Consider the following 19,486-nt stretch of genomic DNA (forward strand, 5'->3'; position numbering starts at 1 on the left):
GAGTCCGCGTCTAAACTGCAGCACTGTATCAAGAAATGGCTGTCACAACTCCAAGAATATGATTATCAAGTTGAATATTGACCAGGCTATTCAAACCCCACGGACTATCTTTCATGCCATCCCCATGCTGCCACCTCTGAGGAAGCAGAAGAAGCAGAAGCAACGGAAGTCTATGTGAGATATGTTGCTGAAAGGTCTTGCCGACTCCCAGTGGCGTTTGACAGTCCACCTAAGACAAAGAATGTCTACAGGCAGTGATTGCAGCTATCCGCTCTAACGACTGGGATGGTCTAAAAAGACATTTCGCCAGAAAGTGCTTGAATCGCTCCTCCACGTTTGACAAGAATTGTCAATGTATGAAATTGGGTATCTGCTCTGGGGCCCAAAATTTGTGTGCTCTGGGGCCCAAAATTTGTGTATTCTGGGTCTGGGCCGGTCATACTGATGAGCCTCACTTCTCAAGTTGTACAATTGGCATACCATAGTCATCAAGACATAGTTAGGATGAAGAGCTGACTACACGCCAAAGTCTGGGTCACGGGGATGGACAAAATGGTGGAGAGCACTATAAGATTGTGCCACTAGTGTCAAGTAGCAGGTCGTTCAGAACCACACCTTCCGATAACCACAGAAGAAGGACCCAAAGTCACCTGGTAATAGGCAAGTCTTGATTTTGGCCATCTACACGATGGACGATATGCTTTCGTGATCATTGATGACTATACCAAATATCCGGAGGTGGAGATAGCAGGATTTCAGACGGGGTCAGAAGCCATTGCAAAAGTGGAAAAAGTAATTGATACTCACAGGATAATTAAGGTTGTGAAGACTGATAATGACCCTCCATTTCATGGCCAAGAATTTGCTGATTACCTAAAGTCGTGGGGAATGCACAAAACGGAAAGTGACACCTAGATGGCCCTAAGCCAACAGAGAAGTGGAGAGGTTTATGCAGACCCTCAACAAGATTGTCCTCATAGCCCACACTGATCACCAACCCGTGGAGAAAGCCATTTATGGATTCCTGCACGAGTACAGACTACCCTCCCCCCCCCACACACAACAACAGGTCAAGCTCCTGGATATGCCTGCATGGAGTGCATTGTCGCTGACACCATCCCCATCCCCCCACCTTGATTCCTGAACCCATTGATGATGTGTGATGTGAGGTTCTCAACAGAAGAAAGATCATGATTGAACACTCCAGTGCACGACAGAATGCCCATCAATAGGAGATCCAACCAGGTGACTCAGTATACATCCAGGACCGACACCCTGGCAGCAAATTCTGTCTGCCCTTTGAACAACATATGTGGGTCGTACTACACCTCAAAGGCACAATGGTCACTGCTCATCAAGGAGATAATGAAGTCACACAATATATTTCATTCTTCAAGAAGGTTCCCCCTCACCTCTATGAATTGTCTTGCTAGACCACTCCCAACACAGTAGTGAGTTGCTTACAACACCTAGCCCAAACCAGCAGCACCCGCCAGTGAGCAGAGATGATAGACTTTGTTCCCAGGAAAGGTCATGACTCAGTAACTACTCCCAGTATCGCCTGAGAGGTAAGCTGGCAATATCGTCCCACCTGATGGACTTCCTGGTGTAAGCCGGGCGCTGCTGCCCTACAGCTGAGGCTGACAGTGGGGTAACTATGTATCAATAATATTTTTTGTTTATTTGGTTAACTGTATCACTTTCAATCCTGCTATACTGTAAGCTCATTGTGTTGGAAAATGTGAAAGTAGGGAAGGAATGTAATGTACCACCTCACCAAGTTGGTGGGCTGGTGAAAGTGAAAACAACCATGAATGTCAGCCAATGTTGTGCTTGAGGTGATGTCAGACACTGTGTCTAGTTCACAGCTAACGTCTCTAGCTTCTCCAGACGTGGCTGTGCCTTTGCAAGGTCACAACAGCTCACCATGCCAGGCCTCCCATCTTGTGGCATTCACAATGATGCAGCTAGATTTGATGAAACCAGAAAGCCTAGACTCTGTCTATGGCCACTTTACATTCTCCCTGTGCACTGCTCTCTAGACACCGACCATCCCTCGCCCCATGATTACTTCTTTTTCTTTTTTCAAATAATTTTTGGGGGGGTTTTCAATAAAAACAAGAACAGAAGTAGAAATAAAGTAAAACACAAACTGGCATGAGATGATAAGTAATTATAAATGAGATTATAAATGATAGTTAATTACAATTATAAAAGAAGGAATGAATTACAAAAGAGGAGGAAATTACAAAAGAAAGTTACAAATGAAGTGACAAATGGATTTGCGGTTAGTTTGAAGCCACAGTTGGACCTTGTTGCCGACACGTTTGTGTAGGTTGACCGTGAGGTCGTGTGATAGACATACATTTGGAGCTATAAATGTGTGAATAAGCAACGTCAACTATATAATGTCAGAGCATCCAGTACATTATTATAATATTCATAATTACACATCCTGTGTACAATCTCGATGTCAGTCTAGAATATCCAAACATCAGCTAACCCACCTATCTTCCCATATCGTATATATGGTATTATATTAAAGCCATTATGAGGATAAAGTGAAGTCTGTCCAATGTGTTACGTTCCCTAAGTGAAGGGACAAATAAGAGGGTGCATGTTCGGGAAAGAGACCTATAGGGAGAATGTCCTAAAACAAGTAGTTGTGTACTGGTTATCATCTATGGAGACAATAAAATGTATGCATCAAACTCCTGTGAGGTCGTTTTGTTCAGGGAGGGTCATATTTAAAGGGAAAGGCTTCAAGGGATTTCCATTGCTTCCTATGTGAAGAACGCCAGAGCGAAGAGCGTAGTGAGGTATTACCCGCCACTCTGAGAAAGGACAACCATTCTTTGTCAGAAACTTCCTTTGAAATCTTCCAGTTATTGAGTATTATTTTGCAGCCAAGCATAAGCATGATTACTGGTGCCAGAAAACTTACCTTCCAATGCTGCACCTTCTTCCACAGAATCTGGAATTCGACCAGACCCAGCGTGGCGTTGCCGTCTTTCTGTGGAGGCATCTGGTTAAGGAAAACGTGCCTAGAGCAGCTATCATGTTTTGTGCTAGTTTTCAGCAGGTAAACATGTGGGTGTTATGGAATAAAACAACACAAAGTGCTCAGCTACTCAGTCCATTCTGCTTCAAATAAATGTCTTGTGAGGCCACATGCTAAGTGTGTCTGCGCGTGTAGAGTGACCTGTTAAGTTCTGATGGACAGTTGTCCATGCTACCTACTACCACAGAATACAAACTCTGGTGCCAGGCTTTCAAATGACATTCCAATGTTCCTTGGGGAGCAGTTATCTATCTCGTGCAAAGATGCTGCCCGTTTTTGAGTTTCGCTGGTTTTTGGATGGCCAAGAGCAGGTACTGGAATAACAATTTATGTAAAATCCATTGTGTTTTCCTTATCACAGAGCGAACTGCTTTATTTGCTTTGAAAACCATTTGGTAATAGTATAGACAACTTTAACATTCCTTTAGTATGTTTTCATCTTACATTTGTTCCTTTGATTTTATATTCCAAGAGCTAAAAAGAATGCATTTTTTTTCCTCATATGACCTCCGTAGCTACTGCCACCTCTCGACCTGTCCCGCCACTGGCGCAGATAGCTTTTGGTGGATACTTAGTCTCAGCTGATACATTCTAAATGGGAAATACCCGTTTATACTCAACTTGAGCTGACCCAGAGGTGTTAATCATTGGAAATATCCTAAATCCAGGTCTAATCCATGATCTATAATCTAGACTCTACTTGGGGGAAGGGGGGGTTATTCCAACCAATTCCAGAACAACCCGGAGTCAGACCTGCCCCTTGAAAGATTAACCCTCTGGTCTATGGCTCGATAATATTTAACAGACTTCCACCAATCATTCCAACTAGGGGGCGTTTCCTGTCGCCACAACAGGCAGATCTCCCTCCTTGCCATCAATATCAAGTAAAACACCAATTTGCATTGGGACCCAGACTGAGGTCGTACCCCACCCAGCATGTCCGCCACACCAAAGAAAATGAGAATTGGGCTTACCTCCATTTCTAGACCCAGAACCCTGGAGATGGTCTTACCGACATCCAACCAAAATTTGTGTATTATGGGGAAGGACATGAATATATGGACATCATCCGCACTCTGGAAGCCACACCTCCAGCAGCTTGCTGCACCTCCACCCTTCAATTTAGAGATCTTTACCGGAGTCCAGTATATCCCATGGAATATGAAGAAATGATTTCTTCTGAGAGCAGCAGATTTAATCACTGAATAAAGCATGTCAATAGATACTTGCCATAACTCCTTCCAATCTTCGCCTGGCAAGTAATTCTCCCAGACCCGGTGGGGCTTATCCATTCTTCTTTCTGCTGCCGCCAGAAGATAGGTGTACCATAGGGCAACTTCTTTCTTCATCGGGGCTTGATTTTGCAAGTCATTCTCCATATCATCATCCAGACTACACAACCAACTTTGAGAATTACACCATGACAAAAGCTGGTAGTGCTTAAATCTGGACAAAGTTCCAGCAGTGGTTTGATTCCAAAAGTCCTAGAAGACATTTCCTGTCCTGTAACAGATCCCCCCCCCATACTAAAACTCCTGACGCTTTTAGTGGGTAAGCTAAGGCGTCTAAAAGGCAGTCCGGCGTTCCAGGAGAGCCCCACACCGGGGCCCACTCGCTGTAATAAGAAAGCCCCAGACAGAGTCGACAATCCAACCAAAGTTTGGCTGCCATACCCAGTGTTTTCAACTGAACCTTTATGTAGAATTTGGGGGAACCAAATTTATACATAAAACCAGATTCCCCTACCCCCTCCAACATGGCTTTGAACATAATACCAGTCAAGGAATCATCTGGGGAGTGCAGTAACATCCGAGCGTTTTGTAGTTGATAAGCCCAACAGTAAAGTAGAAAGTCAGGTAAGCCCATACCCCCCTGTGAGAATTTGCGTCTAAGTTTTTTCCAGGACAGTCTAATCCTCTTTCCTATCCAGATAAAAGAAGAAATTCTACCCTGGATTTTCAGGATCTCGGTTTTTGAAAACTCCAAAGGTATCTTATTAAAAACATAAGTATATTTTGGGAGAACACACATCTTAATTAAATTAACACGACCATATAGTGATAATGGTATGTTCTGCCATCTTTTTAAGAGAATATCAACTTCCCTTGAAATTCTACATAGATTCACTGTTTTCCTAGGGTCTTGAGGTATAGTAATCCCAAGGTATCTTAATTCTGTCTCATAAACTTCCCCCTGATTAGCTATATTCCAAGCCATGACCTTCGTTTTATCTTTATTTATCTCATAACCTGAGAACTTCCCGAAGGTATCAGATTCATGTATAAGCTCATACAGGGTAGTATCTATCTGACAGCCCTATCTGGTAGTTGAAGGTATGATTCATCTGACTTGAACCAATGGCCCTGAACACATCTGAAAACAAGCACTGGTAAACATATAGCTTAGGAATGAGGCATGTGACATTTGATCAAGGGATAAAAGCTAACAGCTTTCTTAATAGCGATGAAAAACACAGCAGAGGATCCCAACCTGTTTGAAAGTCTGTGCAGCCTTGCCAGGCTTTTTTTCTTCTAATCTGGAACTTGCACCGTTGTTTATCCAACTGTAAATCTAGGACTATAAATCTAAGAATGCCAAGAAAATCCCTGTACTGGTTTAGCCCGTTATGTTAATTATTCTGGTGTAGGACACGTTCCTGAACAGTTTCTTAATTCTTGGCTCTCTTAGTAAGATATCCAAATTGAGGCAGGTTTTGAGTCAGGAAGGAATGGCTAAGGTTAATAGGCTAGAAAAGCCATGTCTTCATATTTTCAGGAAAGACTTAAAATTAGCTTCATGGCAGATTTTATCGTTCAAAGAGGTCCAACTTACCAGGGCAACTGCTAGATCCTCTAGATGTACTCTTGTGGAACTTTGGAACCTTAAGCCAGTTGGAATGTAGACATACATGCACCCAGGAAGCTTGGATCTGTGGTTGTGAAACAAACCTGAAAAGAAGTCAAGTACCTAAGGTGTGCTCGTACTGTGTGAAAAGTGAACACCATTGCGCACTCTTAGCAATTAGTCTGCACAGCCGTCTCAAAGAGTGGGAGGTCAGAGCTGGCCGGCACACTACGATGATGTTACAGTTTGTTTTCTGTTTCAAACATGCACAATGTGTGCTGTTTGAGCAAAATAATTGGTTGCAAATAGTACAGTTTCACCAATGTGGGCTATGCCTCAGTTTGCAATGTCGTCACATAGTGGTCTTTAGCTGCAGATAATTTGAACTAGAATTTGTGGCTGGGTGGATTTTAATTGAACAAATTTTATTTGTCTGCACACTCCAAAAAATGCATAGCTCCGTAACCCGGAGTCTGCTGCACACAGCATTGAACAATAATTACATCGTCAGACGTTTTCAGGGAATCTCAACACCCCCCCCCCTCACCAACCCCCCCTACCCAAATGCGCTGCTGCCGTTCACTAAATAACAAAGAAAGGTCAATACATACAGTGAATACATGCCAATACCATCAGAGCACCACCCGAGCCCAATCAACAACCCCCAGCTGTTAAATTGACAGAAGGGCATCACTCTCAGGTGGGAGGTCCAAATCCATCCCCCTGTAGTCGGCCCACCTCTTCCATATCCTGAAGTGCTTACAGGGGCACCCCCTGGCCAGAAAGATGGGCTGCTCCATCCCCATGCAGAAGACCATGCCACTCTTCCAGGCAGCCAAGGGCGGGGCCTGGGGCGCCTTCCAAGCTCTAGCAATGTCTCGTTTTGCCAATGTTAGGCCAAGCAACAATAGGTGGCGTTTATACCGATTACCACCCACCCCCTCCATGACATGTAGTAAGGCAAGTTTCGGGTCCCTAGAAAGCTCCCAAGCGAGAACCTCCGATAAACACCGGAAGACCCCGGTCCAAAACCTATGTAGCGCTGAGCACCCCCAAGTGGTGTGTAGAAGTGTGCCCACCTCCAACCCGCACCACAGACAATCAGGGGAGTCTATCATACCCGCCCTCCATAGACGCTCCCGGGTGAAATAGGTGCGATGCAGATATTTGAATTGTGTTAATCGCAGGCGTGAGGAGATTGCTGCCCCCCTAGCATTCGCCAGGGCCTCCACCCAGTCTTCCTCTTCTAGCTCCCCCACGTCCCCCACCCACGCGGGAAACATCCTTTACAACGAAACTTTTACAACGCACTACCATTACGACGCAACTTTTACAACGCAAACCATTACAACGCATAGCGCTGGGGGGCGCTCTAGGGTAGGGAATGTATTTAATATACTATCCAACACCTTCCCTACTATCCACGGGGACGGGAGTTGGAATAGTAAATTAAATAAATCACTATCCAGCGCCTAAAAGCATTAATGGTATGCGATGTAAAAACCGCGTTGTAAAGGCATGCGATGTAAAAGTATGCGTTGTAACGTCATACATCCACCCACGCAGCCCTAAGTCTCTTCAGGTCAGAGGTACAATGTCGAACCAGTGTCTGGTAAACACGGGAGAGTTTTTTGACTGGCAATTCCCCCATAAACAGCGTGGCCTCGAGCGGGATAAAGTCTGGGAGGTGTTCAATGTCGGTCAGATACGGCATCAGTGCGTATCGGAACTGTAGGTACCGAAAAAACTGGGAGTGGGGCATCTCAAATTCGTCCCGCAAGTTTTGAAAGGACTTCAGGGTGCAACCCGACATTAGGTCCCATAGCGAGGAGATGCCTATTAGGTCCCATCCCCCAAAGCCCCGTAGGGCCTCTAAGTGGGGCAGGCGGCCATTGTGCCAGAAAGAGGTCTCCTGAGTGAGTACGTTCCACCATCCTGTTCTGCACAGCGCTTGCCGCCAGACAGTGAAAACTACTTGTGTGACGGACGGGAGACCCTACAGAAGCTGCGCCGAATACAACAGCGTATGAATGGACGCCGAGCCCATCAAGTGGCGTTCCACCGCATAGGCCGGATCCCCCCTGTCGCCATACCACCAATCGTTTAAGACCAGCAGGTGTGCTGCTTGGTAGTAAGAAAGTATATCAGACGTTGCAAGGCCCCCCGTGTAGGTCGATAAGAAACACGTCCGCAGCGCCACCCGTACAGTCCCCCCTCCCATAGGAACCCACCCAGGGCTGAGTTGACTTGCTGGAACCAGCGAGGCGGAACCGGGTGTGGATGATTCTGCAGGTGGTACACGAGCCGTGGGAGCGCCACCATCTTGAATATAGCTGACCTCCCGTAGATGGTCAGTGGCATACGGGCCCATGCCTTCATGTCCTCACGAGTGCGATCCCAAACCGGGGTGAGGTCACGATCTCGGGAGACGCCCGCGTCCTCCGACAAGTAAACCCCCAAGTATTTCAAACCCCCTGTCGCCAGCTGCAGATCAGCCGCCCAATCTCCGACCGGCCGTTGTCCACCCAGAGTCCACAGTGTTGATTTACCCGGGTTCACATAAAGGCCAGATGATTAGCCAAAGATCTGCAAGATGCCCAGCAGCCGCGGCCCGACCGCTCCAAGTCCGTGAGAAAGAACAGCACATCATCGGCATAGAACGCTATTTTGTCGGTGAGCCCTGGGGACCACCGAAAGCCCTTGAGCTGGGCATCGATGCGCACCCACTCAGCCAGAGGCTCCATAGCCTAGCCCCCATTGGCCTAGCCCCCAATGGGGGACCAAGAACCACCCCATCCAATGGATCCCCTGAGAATTCCCCATAACAAGGGAGTCGTCACCCCCTCCCGCCCACTCCGACGAGGCAGTTAACCAGCACAAATACATTGCACCTGAGCATCCTGAATACAAACACATAAGTCAATATGAAAGTTGCAGACTTCATTTCGCCCCGTGTGGCTGCTCCCCCTCCAGGCCAGGCCAGGCTGCGGAGGCGCCGAACCCGCGCGCGAAGCACGTCCAGATCCCGAGCCCCGATCTACTATGGCATCGCCGCTGACTCCTCAGGCCCTCGCGGGCCATCCCACTCGAGGAGGAATCCGATTCACCACTCGGGAGTGCATTAACTCTGAGTTTCACTGTTTCATATGTCCATTGAAACACCTCCTCCGGGGAGTCAAAGAACAGCGTGCCGGACTTGTATATAACACGCAGCCGCGCTGGGTAGAGCAAGGCATATTGAAGCTGGATGCCTCTGAGACGGGCCTTGGCGGCCAGGAAAGATTGTCTCTGCTGCTGAACCAGCCTCGTGTAGTCCGGGAAGATGAGGATAGTGGCATTGCCGTACATGAGAGGGGCCTTCGCTCTCGCCTGTCTCAGGATAGCGTCGCGGTCCGAGTAATTCAAGAACTTGGCTATTATCGGCCTTGGGCGCGAACCAACAGGGGGCTTCTGCATAAGGGCCCGGTGAGCCAGCTCCACCACAAAACAATGGGAGAGAGCACCTAGAGGGAGCCAACCCTCCAGCCACTGGTCCAGGAAACGCTCCACTTTGTCCCCCTCGCAACCCTCCGGGAACCCCACGAAGCACAGGTTGCTCCGCTGTGCCCGTCCTTCCGCGGCCTTCACCCGCGTGGCCAGGCCCTTCTGTATCTTCTCCATCGCCGCCACCTTTTTCTTTAGTATGGTCACGTCGTCTTCCACTTCGGAGATGCGGGTCTCCGCTCCGGTGATTCTCTCCACAGCGTTCCGCAGGTCTTGGCGGAGCAGCGTGACATCTGCCCCCACCACTCCGATCTTTGCGTCCAACATGACCCTGGACTGTGTAATCGCTGCAAGCAGCGCCGCATTATCTGGAGCCTGAGACTGCGAGCCGCAGCGCCTATCGCCGGACCCACTTGTGGAGTGGTGCTTGGCTGGATGGTGTGCGTGGAGTGGTGCTTGGCTGGCGGTGTGTGTGGAGTGGTACTTGGCTGTCGGTGTGCGCTGAGTGGTGTTTGGCTGGCGGTGTGCATGGTCTGGTGCTTGGATGGTGGTGTGGGTGGACTGGCGCTCGGCTGGCGGTGTGTGTGAGTAGTTACTTTCTGTTGGTCACTACACACACTGCTAGTTGAGGCCGGGATCAGGCCCCTCCGCCCCGGGAGCTGATACTATCCGAAAGTCACGGACCCCCGAGCCACACCACCAGGGGACAGCGCTGCTGCCCAAGCGAAAAGGTAACGGGGGGAAGAGGCAGAACCCCCAGCCGCACCCCCAATCCCCCACCGCTCACCACAGCCAGTAGATCGCCTCCAAGTCCACCAGCAGCCACCACCAGCAGCACCAGCAATCCTCTGGCCCCTTCAGTCAAGGCTCCAGTCCTGGGGCGTCCTCCAGGGGAGACGCTGTGGGCCCGTCCTCACTGCCCGGCTACGTCGGAACCAACACAACACCACAAAATGGCAGCCACAGCTCCCAGCCGCTGCCGAACGGGGCCTTGTCCGCCCAGCCTGGCACCCTCTCGCCCCGTCTCCGGTCCCCAGCATTCTCTCGCCTCCACACCTGCCAGGACCAGGGGCGCGCCAGTCTCCAAGGGCAAGGAGCAAGCAGCCGATCACCACTGCCCGCCCCACATCCTCCCGACAGCCGCCGACCCTGAAGGGTCCCTCCGGCTTCAAGGAAATTGAGGTCCCGGCGACCGGTGGCCCCGCAGGCCTCTCAGGGGCTGCGCTCGCCGCCAGGAGCCCCCTGTGCCACAAACACAGGACCGGAATGTGCCCCCGGAGAGTACAGCCTTACAGAAGACAGCTGCGCCCGCAGGAATGCTCAGGGCCAGGATAGATCGTCAGGATAAGTGGTGGCTGGTCGGAGCTCACGCTCAACACGTCGGCCATCGTTGCCGGCTAAGCCACGCCCCCTGTTATTTGTACTTTTTAATAAACCAATTCTCTTCAGAAAGATCTATAGCGCATGAAATCTAACAGAAAAGTAATGTCACTTTAATAGTACATCAGAGTAGGATACATTATTCTGAAACACAACTGTGATGTTTGAAATGCTTTTAAAGCCTCTGGTGTCTTCTTGGGTTGCATTATAATTCAACTTTCCTTTGTCCTTAATGAACTCCCAGGCAAGTTACCCTCTAGCTGAGAACACACCTCGCCTAGACCACTTTCAGTCTGATTGGACCTCATCTGTGAGGTGACACTTAAGTCTTGTCCCACAGCGACCACAACGTGGTCCTCATTAGTGGGGTGCCACCTGAGTCTTGTCCCACAGGGAGCACAACGTGGTCCTCATCAGTGAGTTGCAGCCTGAGTCTTATCCCACAGGGAGCACAACGTGGTCCTCATCAGTGAGGCGCTGCCTGAGTGTTGTCCCACAGCAAGTACAACGCAGGCCTCACTTTTCAATTTCAGTGGCACTAACTTGTAATGTGTTCCAACGCAGTAACCCATTTAATTCTGTCTGATGGTTATGTCAAGTAATTTCTGTCTATGATTGCAAAATGGTACCCTAATTCACAGGCATTCCCTGATGCTACACTTTATAACATTGGAACTTTGAGACATCTTCTAAACAACATAAAGTTGTCCAGGGCCAATAACCCATTCGGTGCTAAGGACATAACGGTTACGTCCTTGGCTTTGGTGCTGGTGTGCCAAGGACGTAACTGTTATGTCCTCGGCACACCACTGTGAACTCCCTGTGCTGTAAATAGTAGAGGGATTTACTTTTTATTTTCATAGCCTCAGGAGATGGTGAACGCTGACGTCATTACATTAAAAGTGAAACTGAAATGAGCCTTGTTTCAATTTAACTGCTTCAGTGCTCGTGGGACTATCTCTGTGTGAAAAGTTGTGGGTTTACTGTGCCGGCACACATTTCTTACCACCCAGCATTACCCTCAGTCTCCTGATAAAAATGATACCTCACTTGTGTGGGTGCTTCAAGCAGATAACTTCAAAACTTGAAGCGCTGAGTAGACACCAAAGTGGGTCCAGAATGGCAGTTTGTTTTTCCTTACGTTTTTAGGCTGACTCTGCTTTGGGCACCCACACAAGTGAGGTATCATTTTTATCGGGAGACTGAGGGGAAACCTGGGTGGTGGGAAATGTGTGCTGTGCAGTGATCCCACAACAGAAAAAAATGGCAGTTCACTGTCCATCATCCTCTTGTGTTTGCGTTGTTCTCCCTAAGTTGGCAGGGCGTGACCAGATGTGGCTCCCTTGCTCACTTTGCCACTGGATTCAAGCTTGCCTGGCTAATGAGGGAATGCCACCCCCAAACCGGTCCCAGGATGCTTGTTTCCGGTCCAGGGAAGACTGGGGGATGAATGTCTGTAAAGTTTCAGTGCTCAGTCCATCATCTTATTATGTTTGCTTTTTGCCCCCTAAGTTGGCAGGGTATGCCCAGACGTGGGTTCCTTGCTCACTTTGGCACTGAATTTAAGCTAGCCTGGCTGGTGAGGGGCATTACCCTGAAACCAGTCGCAGGATGCTTGTTTCCAGTCCAGAGAAGACCTGGCTTGGCAGTTTGGGCTTGACTGTTCCCATGAGGAACTGGGTCAAGCCGGATTTGCATACGAGTGGGTCTGAACTGGGGTGCCAAAGTGAGCATAAGAACAATGATGGACTTAACCCATATTTTATACTCGGGATGAGGGTCTGAAAAGTGTTAGCGCTCAGTCTATCATCTTATTGTGTTTGCTTTGTTTGCCCTAAGTCGGCAGGGTATGCCCAGACGTGGGTTCTTTGCTCACTTTGCCACTTGATTCAAGCTAGCCTGGCCAATGAGAGGTGTTACCCCGAAACCGGTCCTAGGATGCTTGTTTCCAGTCCAGGAAAGACCTGGCTTGGCAGTTCTGGCTGGAGTATTTTCATGAAGAATAGGGTCAAGACTGATTTGCATATGGCTGGGCCTTAACTGGGGTGGCAAAATGAGCAAAAGAACGATGAAACATTTAATCCAGATCTAATAGTGACTGGGGGTGAATGTTTGAAAAGATTCACAGATTGATATATCATCCTATTGTGCTTGCAATGTTTGCCCTAAGTTGGAGGGGTTTGCTCAGACGTGGTTGACGGGCAAGATTCAGTGGGATTGATTTTCAGGCACTGTCAACTTTTTCTCACCTTTTTTCACACTTTTATTTCATCATTACACTATTCCTTCCTCTCAGTTTTTCTTCACATTAGAGGGTGGGTTATACAGGGAGAGACAGCACACACACTAGGCTTTTAAGAAAATCAAGTGATTGAAGTCACCGCATGACTGATGGGAGATATTGATCCACTGTCCTGTCACACAAAACTGTGTGACTGAAAAAATGCATGGTGGACGCTTATAGCAGTTCATTCAGTTGATAGAACAGGTATTTTCTTGTGTTGAATTCCGTGAGTGGGGGGCGACCTGTTCTTTTTTACCCCCTTAGCTCCGATTTGTGTATAGTAAGTTTGGCTTAAGACAGACTTAAGACAGACTTAAGACAGACTTAAGACAAACTTAAGACAAACTTAGGACAGACTTAAGACAAAATCCTAACTTTACTACTACTAAATGCCTTGTTTGAATACCAAAAGTAGTAAGTTTAGGATTTTGTCTCAGAATACTTCTGTGAATCGAGCCCATTTTTCCCACCTGCCCAAGCTACATGTCCCAGATGTCGTGCTATGAGGGTGTAGATGTTTCTCATAGTTTGGAAATGCACACATCTTTCTGAATACTGGGTGGAAATTCTTACTATCCTTCATGATGCCACGGATCAAAATATACAGCAGTCCCCAACAAAGTGTTTGTTGGGTCTGTATCCACGAAAGGCTAAATAAAACTCAAAACTCAGTTAATCGATCTGGCTTTGATTGTGGCCAAAAGAGAAATAACGCTTAAATGGAAATCGGCTGTGGGTCAGTAGGTGGGGGAAGGTGGAAGATGGAGCTTATCAGGTAGCATCATTCTCTTCAGTGAAGCCAAAAAATGAAAAGGATCCCTTAAATTTGCACTGGAGGGTTTACTGGCAGCAATGTAGGTGTAGGATGAAATATCAATGGCTAGCATGCCTCCTAGATAGTTGGCGGCACACATGAATCGGTCGCTAATGGACTGGGGCCCTTGTGATATGAGGTGATATCCCAGTCATGAAATTAACAATAGCAGTAGAATGTTACTGAGAGATTACCCCATAGTCCCTTGGCATCCTTGTCAAAGACATACTTGAGATCCCCATCATGAATTTGATGTATTTTGAAACATTGTTTGTATTGGAACTATGTACCACTTGGGACCACAGAAAGGGGGTTGGGGGGCCTAGCTCTGCAGTAGTTGGATTCTAGTTGTAATTGAGGATAGTAATCTGGTGAAAGATATGCTAATGCAAAGTAAGACACAGAATTGACAGAAACTTCAGAACTGGTTTACACTACTGTGTTACATGAGGGCTCACTGAACCAGCGGTCCCATGATTTGCTTGCTACCATCATATTATGTATTGACTACAAAGCTTGCATGTACCATACTTTTTATGCCAATTGAAATAAAAATGAAGTTAGAAAGAATAAAAAAGGCGGGCTGCATCGTAGCTCTCTTAGAGTGCACTGGGATTCCCATGGCAGGAGACTCTCTTTATGGGGCTTTTAGAGATCTAAGCTCACACTACTTTGCATCACCTTGTGAAGAAGACAGGGAAGCTAAATGCTGTTGCAAGAGCATGCTGGGATTTCTGTGGCACAGGTCATGACCGAGCCAAGAGTGGCAAAGAATATAAAAACTGATGGATGAAATGTTTTAATTTATCTCAACCACTGGTAATCACTCGCCCCACATTTCAATCCTCCATTGTTATTTTGAACACCATGCCACCTCAGTTTGAACCCAGCCATATGCAAATCAGCCATGACCCTGCTCCAGTGGGAACAGTTTAGTCTGAACTGTCAGGCCAGGTCCTCCTTGAACTGAAACACAAGCAACCCATGACCGGTTTTGCCCTAGTTAGGGCTCATCAGCCAGGTATAGCTTGGTTCCAGTGATACAGTGTGCACAGGACCCGCATTGGGGTATATTCATCCCTTTTAGGGTGACACACTAAACTGTACAAAAAAGTGATTAATGGAATGCTTGAATTAATTTTAGACACTGATATTCATTTGGGCCACATCCTAGTCCACTGTTATTTTGCACACCATGCCACCTCAGTTTGAATACAGACATATGCAACTCAGTCTTGCCCTTGTTCCAGTGGTTGCAGTCCAGCCCGAAGTGGCAGGCGAGGTTCTTCCTGACCGGAACACAAGCAACCCAGGACCGGTTTCACACTGGTTAGAGCTCATCAGTGAGGTTCCAGTGACTGTCCAGTGACACTGTGTGCTTGGCATACCCATCCTACTTAGGGCGGCACACTAAAGTACTCAAAAAAATCGGGCCCTTCTGCATCCATCCACAGCCAAACAAGACCAGACTGGGCCATCCATGTTGCTTGCTCCTTGACTTTCTCCACAGACATCAATACGAGCTAGACCATGGCTACTAGCTCCACTTCCAATTTTATCGTTAACTTTGTCACTTTAAGGGTAGACGCCAAACGTGCCCTTCCATGTCCTTCTATACCTCGGCAGTAGGTGCCATAGGCGATGAAATTACCTCAGAAGAGGAGGAATTAGGTCATGTGGCATGAACACAGACCTTGACATTACATCCCTAGCACTGGAATTGTTGAAATTAGTAACTTGCATATACCGTCTACACCAAACATAAACACTGTGAACGCTGTTAAGAAAATTGTTCAGCCATCCAGGGGAGCCTTTGCAGTAACTGCAACTGCTGATGGTCATCAGGTTAATGCTGATGTTTTGAATGTATCTCAGCTGCTGGTCCTCAGAAAGATAGAAAAAGAAGATTTACCGAACAGGGAATCAATGGAAATGCATGTGTAGGAAGCAGTGGGGGCCTAGAGTGTGTTGTTAGTAATCCAATTGAAGCTCTCTTAAACCAACTTTAGGGTAAATTGGAAGTATTTGTAAAGAACTTGTATGAGGATTGTAACAAAAGTTTATCTGCAATTAAAAAGGCAATGTTAGGTTTGACTGATTATACTAAGCCCAACTCTGTTCACCGTTGGGGCAGTCACACCGTTGACAGAAGATTGCTCTAATGTCAGCTGGCCTGCATCATCTAGGAGAGGGATTTATAATATGCCAGGACCGAGGTCTGGCACTGCACTCCAGCATTACTCACCCCACCCTGGTACCCCAAGCACCAAGGTTTGTCCCTGGTGTTACAGCGGCCATCACATGTTATATCCAAAGACAATTTAATGTTGGTCAGGTGAAGGGTGGGGCTGTTTCTAGTTGTGGGCATTCCCCTCGATTAACTTCGGCTATGAATTCCTGCACATTAAATGTAAAAAGAAAATGTAAATCCGTATTTGTAAAGCGCAAACTACTCACCCTACAGGTCTCAAGACGCTGGGGCGGTCGTGGAAATTAAGTGAGCTATTGCCCAGAGTCGATCGAACCGTGAACACTGTGCTCCGAAGTCAGCTGCCCTGGCCGCTGCACCACAACTCTCCACTGTCACCTGACTGCCCACTATATGATCGTATTCTGGTTAATGCCACAATATTAAAAGAAGGGTCCACAGAAAATATTTCTCTGTTATAAAATACAGTAGTTAATTGGTTTAATTGACATATTGGTGGTGTGGATTTGTTTCCTTTTTCATCACATAAATGTGGTCAGACATATTTGGTGGATTGGATCGGATCCGAAGTCTTTTGAGGGTAGCTGCATTGTTGTGAGTTTTGATCAAGAGATTTGACAGGGTGGCTAATGCTACAGCTTTCTCTTGCTCAAAGCTCCCCTTCAGTAATCCAGAGTCGCCCCTTCATCTGACCCAGGGCTCTTCTAACTTCTCTGCCCCAAGCAGATATTGGGGTCTTGGTATTCCTGCTAACCTTACTGTTCACACATGTTATGTTATTTTAAATTTATAAGGCACACAGCTACCCCAAGGGTTTCCCGGCACCTGCAGGTAGAACAAAAAAGAGGAAGTAGAGATTACTGCTTAAACAGCCAGGTCTTCACTTGTCTACGGAAACTACTAAGGACAGTTTCCTCCCGTTTAAAGATAGGAAGAGAATTGGGAGGCTTCCAAAAAAGAGAAGGACCTACCGCTCACCCTGGTCAGTTTAATTCTGGGGATAACAAACTTAGACTGTCCAGCAGAACGCAAAAGACAAGGAGGAGTGTACAGATGGATTAAAGATTGCAATTATTATGGGGCTGCTACCGATTGAATTTTAAACATAAAGCTCAGGGCCTTAAATTCAATACTGTTCTCCATTTTTAGCCAATGTAATTTGTGAAGAGTCGGTAGCCCACACCATCCTGGGTACCTGACATAGCAGCCTAGCTGCTCCTTTTTGCACCACCAGTAGCCTACATATTATGGTTTTATTAGAGCCTAAGTATAGAACGTTACCGTAGTCAAGCCTGGACGTAATCTAGGCCTGAACCACAGTACGTTGAACAGAGAGGTGTATCATCCAAAGAATTTTGCTCAACCATCGCAGAATGGTAAACCAAGTCGCAGCCGCCCTAGTGATTTCTTGTTTCATTGACAGGCGGTCGTCAATGATGATACCCAGGTTGCGAACTTGATATACCGGCTGCAGTAGAAAGCCCATTTCAGTGGGCCAATGTTGCGATCCTCAGAGGTCTTGCTCTTTTCCTAAAATCATAACCTCAGTTTTATCTCCATTTAGTCTGAGCAAGTTATTTTGCATTCAAGGTGCAATTTTACTCAGTCCTATCTGGAGAGCAGATAAATCAGATCCCCTAGATTAAGTAAGGGAAAAGATGACCACACATCTAGCAGGCTTGAGACTCTAAGTACTTGAGAGAACTAATTCGGGCATTCCTGTTGCAGCTAATGATAGCTTAACTCCATTCTTACCTTCACCCTTTCCAGGGTTTCTAATTTGGAACATTTAGGGTTTGTGGACTGGGAACTATGATGCACCACTCTGATTGGATTAAACAATACAGTATTTTATGTTTCCAGGAAACCTTGGAGGTTACAAACTAATTTATCCTGGTTGTATTTTAATCCTTCTTTCCCCAACCCACTTCCTCCTCAATTAGTGGAGCCAATGGTGGTTTTATCACATCGATAACGCTCTCTTTACAGTGAAAAATGACCGGGATACTTATGGGCTCACCCAATTTGGTTGTTGCATTATTATCCTTTTCGAAGACACAAATTTTGGTGATACTAAACTTTTATAGTTCCCACTGACAAAGGAACACAGAGCATATGTACACCTTGTTGATATTTCTTGATGGCTACAGAGAGGAGTAGATGTCATTTACCTCACTGTGCTTTTGGGAGATTTTAGCATAAATCCCTGTGAGGAAAGATGTTAAAGGAATACCATAATGTCTGATTTCAAGCCTTTGATTTGGTATGTTGACACTCTTTTGCTAAAAGACAGGGAACTCTCAAAGACATGAAAGGTTTTTTTCCTTGCGGAAGGTGCGAGGCTTGCGCCTTCAGCAAAAGAGTGTCAACATACCAAATCAAAGGCTTGAAATCAGACAAAATGATCAATAAGATTATGACATGCCAGACTACACATGCAGTTTACTGCCTCAAATGCCCCTGTGGACTCAGATACATAGGGAGCACCATACACAAGGAGCTAACTATCCATCTCCAAATTGCCTGTGTGACACACAAAGCCCTACACCACAACACCCCCTCCTACCTGTCAGAGAAATTGACTCTATCTGACTGAAACAGACCTTCTAGATGTACGGACTCTTGTGTGACTAAACCTCCTAAATTCAACAAAAAGAAAACCTACAATCGATCCTTTTCCGGAATTACACCTACTATTTCAAACACCCTCCCTCCGGAGACCAGATGCAATCCTTCCACTTCCATCTTTAGGAAAGTAGTAAAACTGCTACTAGCCAATAGATTTGTCTCACACTGAGGTCACATCTCCCTTCCCTCAATTGCGGCACCTACATGCCTGTGTGACATTCTGTATTTTCCACGCCACCATCCACATCATCGAGTTTCGAGCTGTTTCTCCTCTCCCTACCTATATGCATTATCCAGACACCTATAGGACTCTGTCCATGGCAGAGTTTATGAACGATTAAGGGGTAGTCTCTCTCTTCTACTTGCTTACGTATGTATACAAATTTGTATACATTTATTTCTATGTATATAATTGTTCGTTTATATAATAACTACCTCTTGTTATAATAGGAATGCCTGTAAGGGTCTGGTTTGCACTGTATAAAACTCTGAAAATAAATACATTTAAATCTAAAATAGGTATGGGACCCCTCAAGCAAAGAAGTACATGGATCACTTACCACAACCCAGTGGCAAGAATTCTAGTGAACTGAAACTGACCCACTTGTGGGACACCCCCGCGCCGCACGGCCACCAGCTGCTGCGTGTGTACCCCATCGCCTTGCCCTCTGCCTCGCTGCCTCGCTGCCGGCTGCCGGCTGACTCCGCTGCTGTTTGTTTTTTTCTTTGTTTTGACCTTCATTTGTGCCTGTATTTTTTCCTTACTTTTGTGTCCGTGTTAGC

The 19,486-nt window shown here is 46.8% G+C and overlaps 1 protein-coding gene across 2 annotated transcripts in view; it reads right to left on the reverse strand.

The window, feature by feature from the left end:
- LOC144762257 (calpain-1 catalytic subunit-like) overlaps window positions 1-19,486 on the reverse strand; it is a 536,001-nt gene that overhangs the window by 27,920 nt on the left and 488,595 nt on the right. For both annotated transcript variants that reach the window (XM_078647402.1, XM_078647401.1), the window contains one exon: window positions 2,945-3,013. In XM_078647402.1, coding sequence (XP_078503528.1) covers window positions 2,945-3,013 — 69 coding nt within the window. The remainder of the gene's footprint in view (window positions 1-2,944; window positions 3,014-19,486) is intronic.

The sequence above is a fragment of the Lissotriton helveticus genome, chromosome 6 (genome assembly GCF_964261635.1).
Source record: "Lissotriton helveticus chromosome 6, aLisHel1.1, whole genome shotgun sequence".
Lineage (NCBI taxonomy): Eukaryota > Metazoa > Chordata > Amphibia > Caudata > Salamandridae > Lissotriton > Lissotriton helveticus.